This window comes from Symphodus melops (assembly GCF_947650265.1).
Source record: "Symphodus melops genome assembly, chromosome: 7".
Lineage (NCBI taxonomy): Eukaryota > Metazoa > Chordata > Actinopteri > Labriformes > Labridae > Symphodus > Symphodus melops.
Window position 1 is genome coordinate 20,701,599 of NC_136697.1, and position 13,133 is coordinate 20,714,731.

At 38.9% G+C, this 13,133-nt stretch overlaps 2 protein-coding genes across 2 annotated transcripts; both read left to right on the top strand.

The window, feature by feature from the left end:
- Nucleotides 1-782: 782 nt before the first annotated feature.
- Nucleotides 783-2,657, top strand: LOC306826396 (chemokine XC receptor 1-like). Its single transcript, XM_079347698.1, has one exon. The coding sequence runs from the start codon at nucleotides 795-797 to the stop codon at nucleotides 1,851-1,853; it is 1,059 nt and encodes a 352-aa protein (XP_079203824.1). The 5' UTR covers nucleotides 783-794; the 3' UTR covers nucleotides 1,854-2,657.
- A 2,266-nt stretch (nucleotides 2,658-4,923) lies between these two features.
- On the top strand, nucleotides 4,924-6,345 carry LOC306826398 (chemokine XC receptor 1-like). The gene is made up of 2 exons (XM_079347700.1): nucleotides 4,924-4,979; nucleotides 5,106-6,345. Exon 2 carries the CDS (start codon nucleotides 5,115-5,117, stop codon nucleotides 6,132-6,134), a length of 1,020 nt encoding a protein of 339 aa, XP_079203826.1. The 5' UTR covers nucleotides 4,924-4,979; nucleotides 5,106-5,114; the 3' UTR covers nucleotides 6,135-6,345.
- The last annotated feature ends 6,788 nt before the right edge of the window (nucleotides 6,346-13,133 follow it).

A 13,133-nucleotide genomic window follows, 5' to 3' on the forward strand; every position in this document is an offset into this window, starting at 1 on the left:
TAAATTGTGTAATATATTGTTCAACATTTGTAAAAGCTCCTCCTCTGAAAATGAGTTGTGTTTGATTCATCATAAGCATTTTTTATAAACTCATCGAAATGTATTCAATAGTTTTATTTAGAGTTTGTCAAAAACAATGTGTCCAAACTGTTCTTGATTAAAACCTTATTATTAGGGAACAATGCTATACTGGAGAGACAACCACAAGGTAACACATATAGATAGTATATATGACAACAAAATGCATTATGCTCCATACAAATATATAAGATATAAGTAAAATAATCAGGAAAACTATTTCCAGGAAACAATGTATTACACAAACATGTTGACATTATGTTAACTACACATTTGTAATGTCAGAAATTCGATGTGTATCAGGTAATTATGTGAAAATGATAGAATGTTATATATAATTGTTTGTTGAATTTTAAAATTATCCAACAACATTAAAAACAAAATCTGATCTGATAATTATTTGGTTGTATTGCCAGCAGTGACACTACCTCCAGACACAAATCTAAACAAATGTAATCTTTTTGTTTATTCAGATCTCTATATTAAATGTTATTCAAAATACTTTCCTTTGTATTCATCAAGATTTGTTAGAGATTAATATCTTTACAATGGAATGCAGATTTTAGGGAAATTAACCCCAAACTATCAATATGGCTTAAATTATATGAAGTAAGTGAAATGCATCTTGTACCCTTAAAGCTATTTGACATAACCCGACTACAAACCTACAAAATAACTTGTGCTCTTTCATGCATTTCTCTTCCAGCTGGAGGAAAATGGCCACAACTGAAGTCTTTACCGCCACCACTGCTACAGACACCAATTACTATGAAGAGTACTATGACTATAACTATCAAGATGAGGTGTGCAGCAAAACAAACGTTATACACTTTGGGGCCAACGTCACAACAATATTCTTCTCAATTGTGGTGCTCCTGAGTCTGTTTGGAAACATCCTGGTCGTTGTGATTCTGGCAAAGTATGAGAATCTCAAATCCCTAACCAACACCTTCATCCTGAACCTGGCTGTGTCAGACCTGTTCTTCACCACAGGCTTGCCTTTCTTAGCTTACTACCATATGTATGGATGGACTTTTGGGGATGCTGCATGCAAATTAGTCAACTTTGTTTTCTGCGTCGGCTTTTACAGCAGCGGTATCCTCCTCATCCTGATGACTGCTCACCGTTACATATCCGTCATGAATCCTCTCTCAGGCCTAGTGTCACCAACAGGCCTCTACAGTGTCCTTGCATGTCTGACTATTTGGACAGTAAGTGTATTGCTTGCCAGTCCAGTCTTCATCTTCACCGAAGTCCAGAACCAGAATCAATGTGTGTACATAAACTCTTTCTGGAGCTTGTGGGGAATCTACCAACAAAATATCCTCTTTATCATTAGTTCAATTGTGTTCTTGTTTTGCTACTCTCAGATCATGTATCGTTTGCTTCGTCCCACTGCCCAAAGAAGAAAGAACAAAACTTTAAAGCTAATTTTTACATTAATGGTTGTTTTTTTTGTCGGCTGGACTCCGTACAATATAATAATTTTTATAAAGTCTTTGTCCTTCTGGCCAAAACCACCCGCTGACTCGAATGTACTCTCTGCAAATTGTCAATCTTCTGAACGACTGGATTACGCCTTCTATGTTAGTCGACTTTTTGCCTTTTCACACTGCTGCCTCAACCCAGTGTTTTATGTGTTTGTGGGGGTTAAATTTAAAAACCACCTAAAGAAAATGTTGAAGGGCTTTGGCAATGGCAACAGCAGAATCCGCAACAGACAAAGCCGACTTACAATCACGTCCATAACAAGTGGTGAAGAGTTCTCTATGTAGTCAGTAAAGAAAGCAGATGTAAAACCTGAGCTCCTGGTTCCATAGGCTTATAAGAAAACCTAATTCCTATTTCATTGGCATTTTAAATAGAAATCAAAGCCTGACAACAAATGTATTGTGGGCTAGTCCATCTTCAGCTCAGGTATACAGTACATTTTAGGAAGTCACTGTCTAGGTCAGGAGTGTGTGATCCCGGAAAGGAAAAGGTTTTTGAACGTGTTTTTTTTTTTTTTTTTTTTTTCATTCAATCTGGTCTGGCTGCTGATCGTCTTTTAATGTTGATTAAAAAACGTGTAGTGAGTGTATGAGTCACTCCAGGATCAAGCATCTTAGTGGTTCTGGACTGATTCAGCTGTTTTGTTGTCCAATCAAAAAGTTTAGCTTGTGATGGCATAAGAGCAAAAATAAGGTAAACTAAGGTTTGTGGTATGATTATTTAGCAGTACTGACTGTGGGTGTCTTTGCTTCTTGCAATGGAAAATGTTTTTTGCTGACAGAATAATGTTATTGTGAACTCTCTGTGACGTTTCAAGAAAAGCTGTTCAGGCGAAACTGGCTCATGCCCATCCTGGTTATTAGTGTTCTCTGCATGACTACAGGAAATTCCTGCATGAACTTCAGCTGTACTCTTGAGTTAAACTCTTTATTTCCTGCAACAGAGTTTGTCTATATCCCCCCCTTCTGCTTTGACAATGTATAAAGGGGTCCCCTTTGACTCCTTTGAGTTTCTCTGCAGCCTGATCGCCATGATGCGCTATAGGTGCAGTTACTCCTTCTTGCAAGAATAAAACCTCACAAAGACAATTGATTCTCTGTCTTTCTTAATAATCTCACTGAAATAGTTCCATACCAGTCTGCAGCTCAGGCATACATTTTAGGGAGTCACTGTCTGGGTCAGGTGTGTGTGATCCTTGACAGGCAAAAGGTTTGTGATCACTCTGTCACTGTAGGATGCAAATAAAGGCTTTTGAAAGAAGTATTTTGTATTGCAATTCGTTCTGGCTACTGATCTTCTTTTAATGTTTATTAAAACTGTGCCAAAGTATATCAGTCCCTCCAGGATTAAGAATCTCAGGAGTTCTCATCTGATCTCAATTATCACAACCTGGCTGAACAGTGACAAAAGAGGGAAGCCATATTTTAAATAAACACCAGTCAGTTTTGCTAGTTAAGTTTAGTAATGCTTATAAACATCAAAGAATAAACCCTATCATTTTATGTTTGCAAGATGTTTGGCTTATCAATTGTCTTTCACCCTAAATTAGAGCTAGACTTCATTTTATTTTCGCTGACAAACTTTGGTTGTCCAAGAAACAATAAATTTTTCCTACACAAGTTTAGCAGGGTTTTGAAAGTTGGAGGAAGCTATAATACTGTCATTGCAAACTTTGCACATTGCGCCACTTCTGCAGTTCAGTGTTTTTTTTATTTCAAGACTCCTTTCAAAACTCTCAAGGTCCCCTTACAAAGCAAGGATAAAAACAGCAACGTTACAATTACATCAATAAAATTAACATTAAAAAGACAAATTACAGGATGTAGAGACCTGAAGGGAATGCTCAGATTGAATATGTAAGTTTACCAAGATGTGTTTTGAGATGAGATTTAAAAATGGAGAGAGAGTCGATGCTGCGGATGTGTTGTGGGAGGGAGTTCCAGAGGTGTGGGGCAGATCGACTGAAGGCTCTGGACCCCATGGTGGGCAGGCATGAAGGTGATACGATGAGTTGAAGGGAAGAAGAAGAAGACCTGAGAATGTGGGTGGGTGAGTTCATGTGCAGGAGTTCAGAGAGGTACAGCAGGGCGAAGTTATAGATGGCCTTCAAGGTGAGGAGCAGAATTTTGAAGTTGATGCGAAATTTAACCAGGAACCAATGAAGCTGCTGAAGGACAGGAGTGATGTGATTGACATGACTTTAGTTATCAGGCACCGCTCCTTTGGAATCGTCTACCAGTCGGGGTCCGGGAGGCAGACACACTAGGTACTTTTAAGAATAGACTTAAAACTTTTCTTTTTGATAAATCTTATAGTTAGGGCTGGCTTAGGACCAGCTCATAGTTATGCTGCTATAGGCTTAGACTACCGGGGGAACTGGCACCAGGATCTCTTATCTCTCTCTCCCTCTTTCTCTCCCAGCTTTCTTACCTTATAGTAATAAGATGTGTCTATAGTGACAAGCAGTAGCTTGTCACTATCTTTGTATTCTAACCTCTCCTTTTGAGCTCTCTTAGGTTCCTTGAGCTCTCTTAGGTTCCTTGGGACTGTTGGTGAGGATGGCCTGCCCAAACAACCCCCCCCCCCCCCCCCTCCCCCTGAGGATGGCCTGCCCAGACCCCCCCCCCCCCCCCCCCCCCCCCCCCAACCTATCCCATCCTATTCTTCTTTCTGCATCTTGTCCCATCTCCCCCATCCCATTTTCCAGCACAGTTTAGCAGATGGCTGTTCCGTCATGAGCCCGGGTCTGCTGAAGATTTCTGCCTGTTAAAAGGAAGTTTTTTCTTGCCACGCCATGACGGATTAAGCTGGGCTCTTGTAACATAGCCATAAGTAAGGTCCTTTACCTGCTTTTTGTAAACATAACAATGAGCATGGTCTTGTTACCTGCCCTTTTGTTAATGTTAACAGACAAACAGTAAGGTCCTTTACCTGCTTTTGTAAAGTGTCTTGAGATAACGCCTGTTATGAATTGACGCTATATAAATAAAGATTGATTGATTGATTGATTGATTGACATCATATCATTTCCAAACAACCTGTCCTTTTTTTTTTTTTTTTACTGTATGCAAGCAAAAAGATAACACTTTCATTAATGTCAGTCTGAAGATTTTGTTGTAAGGCATTTGGACTTACCTTGATACCTCTTCACAATAAAATAACATTACTGAACAACTATTGCTGTTTCTCAAGATAATTCTAGAAGAGCAATGACGGAAATATGACTTTGCAATGTGTTTATGCTGAAACTGAAAAAGAAACTGTTCCTGTAATTCTGACTTCATGATAAACAAAAAGAGGAACAATAACCATAGCTCTTTTTTGAGGTTGACTTTTTCTCCACACTTCAATTCAGCGCAAGACATGACAGTTGATGTTCAGGGAAAGGTTCTTACTCTTCATAGTGAAAGGTAATTGACCTATTCTTGTGTTTTCACCATTTTTGAATATTTTCAAAGTTTATTCTATTGCAAATTGTCAATGGATTGATCTCTGTTTTCTGCTATGTTTATAATACTTACCATCCCCTTACATAGAAACCTACAATGATGAACGTCTCCACGATGGACGATGGAGATTTGAACGACACGGATCATCATATGTGTCCTCAGACGTTTGACTTTAATACCTTCATGGGTGTCTCTTACGTTTTGATCTTTATCTTTAGTCTCATAGCCAACATTCTCCTTGTATGTGTCATTGTCATCTATGAGAATGTGAAAAATGTCACAAATCTCTTCATCCTGAACCTGGCATGCTCAGATTTGCTCTTCACCATCACACTTCCATTCTGGGCTGTCTATTTCATGCACGACTGGGTCTTTGGAGATTTCGTCTGCAAATTTAAGACTGCTGCGTATTATACTGCTATATACAGTAGTGTCATTCTGCTGACTGCCATGACTGTGGATCGTTTCACTGCAGTGGTGCTGCACAACTGGCCATGCAACCCTGTAAGGAGACAGAGGTGTGCAAAGGTTGCCTGTGCAGCTGCCTGGATCATCAGCATTGCTGCTTCTCTGAGCGATGCAATCAATGTAGGGGTGGTAGTTTCTGAGAATGAGAATACCTGTAAGACTCTAGCCAATGACACTGATGTCATCCTGGGATATTATCTTCAAGTGCCACTGCTCTTCTTCCTCCCATTCGCCATCATAGTGTTCTGCTATTCTGCCATCCTCTGGACAGTCTTGCAGGCTTCAAACAGAAAAAGGTACAGGACTGTAGTGCTAGTGTTATCTATTGTCATATCTTTTTTCATTTGCTGGGGACCTTTCCATGTTTTGCTTTACATACCTGTTCATGAGTGGAAAGACTGTAATGCAATAGATAACTTCGACATGGCCTTTTATATTTGTCGTAACCTTGCCTTTTCTCACTGCTCTGTGAACCCTCTGCTGTATATGCTGTCAAAGAAGTTAAGAGGACATCTCATGCAACTTTTACATTGCAAAAAACCTGCGAGGTCCAAGGAGAGAGGCACTGGCCAGCGCTCTTCACTCTTTCAGAACGTAACTTTTAGAGCACAAAACTTTACTGTTGTGTCTGAAGTACCCTCCAAGTAGATTTTCAGCTTTGTTCTAAAATATAATAATGTGGTTCAGAAAGTTTGTGTTTATGCAATGTAAGTTTGATTTGAAAAAATGGCTTTGCAAATTTCCTTTCAGTATATTTGGCTCTGTTTCTATTTAAAAGTGTCCAGTGTGGCAAGTTCATGACAAATATGTACAGTTAAAGTTGAAAGTGTTTCGTGTGAATAATTGTATGTGGCAAAGCTGTCGCCCTTGAACATACTTTTAACTGAACTTTGCTGTTCTGTTACTTCGATATATTTGATTAAACTGTGGAATCTATTTTTACTAGCTTTCACTTTTTTTACAACCAAATTGGATGACATGCAGGAATAAAGTAGAAATTATGTGAAAGTACTTTCTCTGGGAATCACAGAAAGAGTGAAATAAAAACCAAGAGCAGTATCTGAAGTTACACTTGTCAGAATGTGATGTCTTTGCTATTTGGCCAACAATTCATTTTGACTAAATGACTCTCTGTATTTCCAAAACGGTCAGAGAGTAAGCACTGGCCTCTTTCAAACAATATATTTAATTATTATTTCATCATTTGACATTGATGCACACTTTACATCGAAGCCTCTGTCATCAGCATGAGTGAATGGTGTAAATGGGCCAGAGTGACTTTAAGTGTAAAAAAAAAAAAAAAAAAGTGCTTTGAGAAGCCAGAAGAAGAAGCATTATACAAGCCATACAAGATTTACCATTTACCATTATGGACATATTTTCAATTTTCTGTTTTGAAAAAAAAAAAATGTCCTTAATTCATAGCATTGCCTTCACAGCAAAGCAGTTTGTAAAGACAGCGTTGTGATTTTCTTTTTAAAGAAGTCTCTGAGCTTGTAAATAGCCTTTAAAATAGCAAAATCTAATTTGGTCCTTTAATCCAAAACTGACATGATAGGCTTGATTAGGCTTATTCTATTGTCCATATTTTGTGTGCAAATGTTTTGAGCTATTATTTTGAAGGCCCGTTTCCCACCTACCTAATGTATGGTATTGGATCCTTTTAGTTGAAAAATAGCTTTCCCTAGCCTTTGGGTTTTGAAGATTGTTGTTGTCTACATGTGCTCACACTGATATTTGACTATATATTTGAAACCAGGTGTTCAATCCAGACACCTGAGCATTTGAAGAAATCTAAGTTACAGGTATGAGGGACCTGCTTTGCAAAGTTACAGTTTAATGAAAGACTGCACTTTGAAGTATTAGAAAAACGATACTTCATGGTTACTGTGTTGCAATTTGAATTTTTAAAAGGAAAAACAAATCTTATTTCTAGGAGGGAGGACATAGATTATTTGCATTATCCAGTTGAAATATGTATACTTTTTAAAACCCTTCAAAGTCCGATCACTAAAATCACATTGTTTTCTGGATTTACTGCACTGAACACGTCCACCCACAAGATGGCAACAGAAATGAATGGCAAATAAAGTTGTTGATTATTTCTTTAGATTATTTAACTTAAGGTGTAATGACTGTTATGAAAATAACTTTCTTGCATTTATCCTCATCTGTGCAAGAAACTATTTTTCTATCAAATTCCCCTCTGTTATAGCAAATTTGTACTTTAGTTTATTCCGTCTTTTATTTTTTGCACATATAACAAGATCAATATTTCAGCGCTGTATTTTCTTGACCTTGTTGATTTTACTCAAACAGATTAGCTGGATCAACAAAATAGTACACACCCAACTGCATGTTTGTGGTTTGAATCATTGCCAGGCCAAACAAAACTGTTCAAGTCCTGTATGCTGTTTTTCTTTCAAATAAAAAATAACACGTGCCACACATTTCAACTGTAAGACAATTTTGCATGATTATTTCAGTAATTAAGATATTTCATCAACCTTTGCTCTTCTTCTGTGTTCCTAATGTATAACTCTATTTTATGTCATTTGTGTCTCCAGAGCCCCCTCAGTGTACTTGAATGTAGTTGAGCAGCGAGGCCCTGATGGCTCCACAGGGGGTCCAGAGAAGAGTGTACAGGGACAGCGCAGAGGGCCACTGTAACAGCACTCCAGCCCTCTCTGGGGGTAGATTAAGCTTAATTAACTAAACCATCCAGCACGCTTGGATGAATGGATACAAGTCAAGGGCAGAGCAGTCACGGGTGTGCTCACACATTTTCTGGCAGGCAGTGAGAGAGTCGTGTGCCGAAATTTAGTGTGTGGGTAATAGAGGCAAAAGTAGATGCTGAATCTCTACTGTTGTGTGCACAAGTCAACAAGTAAATTATCTGTCTGTATTCAGTTTGTAATAAACCAAAAAAAAAAAAACACTGGTGACCTCCCATTTTGTCTATATCACACAGTTTAGGGAACAAACAACTGTTATTTTGATGTATATACTTCATCAATTTACACAAATGCTTGAGTATTCCCAATATTTTTTGAGTGACAGCTGGTGGAAATAGGTCTCAAATGCAATATTTAGCATTTTGATTTGAACCCAAAACTAATTGAACTATGAACAAATAAATATCAAACATCCATTGCCCTGGGCATTGTGGCAACAGTGGTGCTGTTTAGCGAGCAGCAATACAACTGTGCTGTATTTGTTGCTGAAATTAAAATAATTGTTGAGTGTTCTCAGAGCACATTTAGACAAAAAATGAAGTGGCATTCTGCTTTGTTTTGGAGTGTTGGACAATGGGAAAAGTACCCGAATCCTGGTGTTTGTTTTTAATATGCAAACAAAATAATAAACATGATTTATATCACAAGATCAAAGAGAAAAGACCAAACCAGACAAATACAAAAAAGATCCCTCGAGGTCAAACACAACAGAAAATTCAAGGCATCTCATTTCTTATCTTTAAGTCAGTGTAATCTCTTTCCCCGGATCATTTTCCTCGAAAATGATGTTGTTGTTGTTCACTCCTGTTTTAGCCACAAGCTACACAGCTGTTGCTGTTTTCTTATCGTTTCTGCTACTAGCCCTCCACGGCCTTAACATTCACTCCCTGCTCATCTTTTCTCCCGGGCACCTCACCCTCCTTTCTCACATTGATATCTCCCCTTTAATTCCGTCTATCTATAATGATAATTAGTCCAACCATATGTGCATTTAATTGATGCCTTGCAAATGTGTAAAATGTGTGTGTGTGTGTGTGTGTGTGTGTGTGTGTGTGTGTGTGTGTGTGTGTGTGTGTTCTGTGTGCATATTGCTAATAAACTCTTATTGCCTGTTAATCTGGACTGTCAGGGAAATGCAAGCAAATCGATTAAGTGCGTCAGCCTTATCATTGCAAACAACTGTTTTAGTGAACAAATATAGATGGCTTAATCCGTGTACGACATACACTGGCATGTATGACATTTCCCTAATGCAACTCATCCTGATCGAATTTGTCATGGGGATAAAATGTTTCAAAAAAGGATTTGACGGCATGTTTCACCGTTACGTCACGCATTAATAACAACACAATCATACAAACATAAATTCAGAAGTGTGACAAGGTCATTCATAAAAAAAGTCCATTTCATAGTTGATGAAAACCACCAACCTGTAAAGCTGCATTTTGTTCTTCATGTTTGCAGCTGCAGTGCTTTGTTTGTCCACTAGAGGGGACTTGGGCTTTGGCATAATGCTGTTTTTTTCATTATTAATAGGATTTGTTAATGACTACTGTTTGATTCACATTCTACATCACAAAAAGCCAAAACAGGGACCAACTTTTTTAAAAAGTGACAACGATTAATAGTCTCTTCTTAGATTTAAAGCCATGATGTAATAGCAGCTTAATTTTTTTCTCTTTAGCTTTCCACTCAGTTGTTTTCAAAAACAAAACACAAGTTTACCACAACGAACAAATACTGTCTGTCTGCATATCTCACACCCTGCCTTAGGGTCATCCTCCCCTACTTACCTGCTGTTATCAGATGGAGGAACACAGTGATTAACTACCATGGAGACTTAATTAACAAATCAAACATCTGGATAGCCACACTAAGCCTACTGTAAAGGCATAGCTGCCTCTTGTAAGACTGGCCATTTGATGTATCAAACAGTGCGTCCTGATGTTTCTTGCTAACTTTTTCCCATCTGGCTTGTTGTGTAGCTCGTCTTTTCTTATGGCGTCTCTCACTTTGCAACTTTTAAGGTGTATTGGCATTTACAAGTATTTTGTGTATCCCTTTAGGTTATGTTATGGGATTATGCACAGCTGATAATGATGGAAGAAGGATCGTGTAAGGCATGACATGCTTTATATATCACTATAAACAGTATGGGATTAGGACTGAAAGTAAGGTCAGATTTTATACAAAAAGTTTTAGGAACAAAAAAAGTAACTGTTCGCACATTTCAACGTGTTACCATGTCATCGGAGGTTACATTTCTAGGTAATAACATGTCTGAAAATGGAGTTGAGCTTATAAAGCGCTTTTCTTGTCCTCTGACTACTCAAAGGATTTTCACACCGCATGTCACACTTACACATTCACACACTGATGGCAGAGGTTGCTATGTAGCTAACCATCAGAGGCAACTAATCCTATTCATACACATTCATACGCTGCCAACCAAGCTGCCGGAGCAATTCAGGGTTAAACGCTTAGCCCAAGGACTCATATAACATGCAGGAGCTGGGGATCAAACACTCGACCTTGCAGTTGAGAGACAACCTACAGTGCCCCAAAACAGTGAAAAATGACAAATATTGACATCAAAACTATACATTTGTTTTGGAATAAATTAGAGAATACAGGTTTATTTTAAACATGACAACATGTTATTTTTTTATTCATCACAAGAGTGACCTGTCTAGTAAAACCCAACACAAAATGACACAATCTTTATTCACTTTTGAATACTATGGTCAAAAACATATAAGCAATTCCGATTCTTTTCTCGAAATTAAAATAGTAGTCTGGTGAATTTTCAAATGTAGCATGAGCAAGTATAGAAAGAGAACTGAAAATTAGGTTTTTAAAACAGACAGGCGCCAGGGCCTTCACTGAAACTCCTGAAGTTACACCTGCAGTGAGTCTGTGATTGTATTGGTTCATTGCATGGTTCCAGGCTCTGCGTCATTCCCTCCTCGTGGAATAATCTGAACACCAACCATATCATGACTGCTGCTGTGGCTTTCTTCTTTGTCCACTTAAACATTTGAAAAACCAAATTGTGTGGATCAGGATCAGCAGGATCTTTTAAACCTGATACAGTTTTAGCTTGAACTAGTTAAACCATGAAACAACATAACTAAAACATGGAAATACATGGAAACATGGAAATACAGTAAAAATGAGAATGTATATTGAATGAATGTGTTGAACACATGATGTATTCAAGCAAAACTAATGTATTCCCTGGAAATTATGATTTTTTCAAGCTCTCAAATAAAAATGTCAAACCTTGTCATCAGATGTTTCTCCTTTCCCTTTGCTCACATAAGTTCACTTAAAGGGATACTTACTTGATACTACTTTACATGAAGCTGTGTATCATTAGAAACATGGTAGTAGTGTTGAATGGTCGTGAATCCAGCCCTCATTTTGCCCTGAGACGAGAAAAATTTGTTTTTCTTTGCTTGAAAGTTTTCTTCATGTGATGCAAAGAGCGTCATATTGCATCACATGAAGAAAACTTCCAGGCAAAGAAAAACAAATTTTTCTCATCTCAGGGCAAAATGAGGGCTGGATTCATGACCATTCAACACTACTACCATGTTTCTAATGATACACAGCTTCATGCAAATGGGTGAAGTATCCCTTTAACACATTACAGAAGTTTTAGTCCGTAGTGCTCTAAAGTGTGAATTTAATTTTTTTTTGGATGTTCCCAAAAAGAACTGGACCACAAGCCCTGGCGCTGACTCTTCAATGCTCTACCCACTGAGCTAATATCCTACAGACCATGCTTTTTGGCTTACCCTTCCTTATCCTCAGGCTGCACCAGCTGCTGTCTACCTCCGACCACACTCCACGCCCCTCATATGTTGTCCTCTACCTGCTCGGTCCCTCCTCCTCCTCATTTGTAGGTGTTCTAGCCCCTCTTTGGCCGCAACTTTCCAAAAGGTGAACAGAAGTGATTTTCGATAGCACCGTGCATGACTAATGGTGGAAACATGTTAAAATCATCGCAGAAATGTCCTTGGGAAGACAAATGAATTTTCAGCAGAATAATTAACTTAATTAACAAATTTGCATGCATATTCATCAGGGCCATTGAAGTCTTTCCAGCTCAGCTTGATGAACGTTGCTGTGTAATAACCAGCTCATTTACATTCTGCCATCCACTGCCATTTGTGTGGATTACTGAGAAAAGGCACAGTGTGTGTGGGTGGGTGTGTGTGCACATGATGCTGGGAGTACATTTTATGTGCACACACTTTTCTTTATCCCCTAACATGTCGTAGTGAAAGCCTGATGAATTGATTTGACATAATGTTTTGTTGGATGTACACCCTGATATTGGACCCAGCTGCTCCTGCTTATACACATAGACACACAAACTGTCGGAGAGGTCCATTCAAATATGCACATATTCATACACGCATACCTTGCATGTATGTGACTGATGGAGGCCTGACTGTGTGTGTCGATGTGTGTGTGCCCCACACCCATATCTCCTTGCATCCTCCTCCCCCTTCACCCCCCATCTCTCTGGTGGGCAGTTCTTGGCACCGATCCTGAGTCGTAAACCCTCCTGGGTTGCCAGACTGCGTGTTGTTAAAAACGTGAGGCCCTCCGAACCCCCTCCCTGTCTCTGCAGGGCAATCTTTAAAGGCAGCAAGGTGTGACGGCACAGACTGGCAGCTTGGCAGCCATGCCCGAGGATACCAACGCTCCGTCAGCCGTGAACGGGCACCATCACATGGGCTCGCCTAACTAATACGCTCGCAGTACATGTGCCTCCATCGTGCCTCATCTGTGCCAGTCAGAGACAAAGGAATTCATTAAGAAATTTCACATGGTGTCGTTTTGTGATTTTGCTGGGATAGAGTTAATTGGGAATTTCACACACGCTAAGGTAACTGAGGGA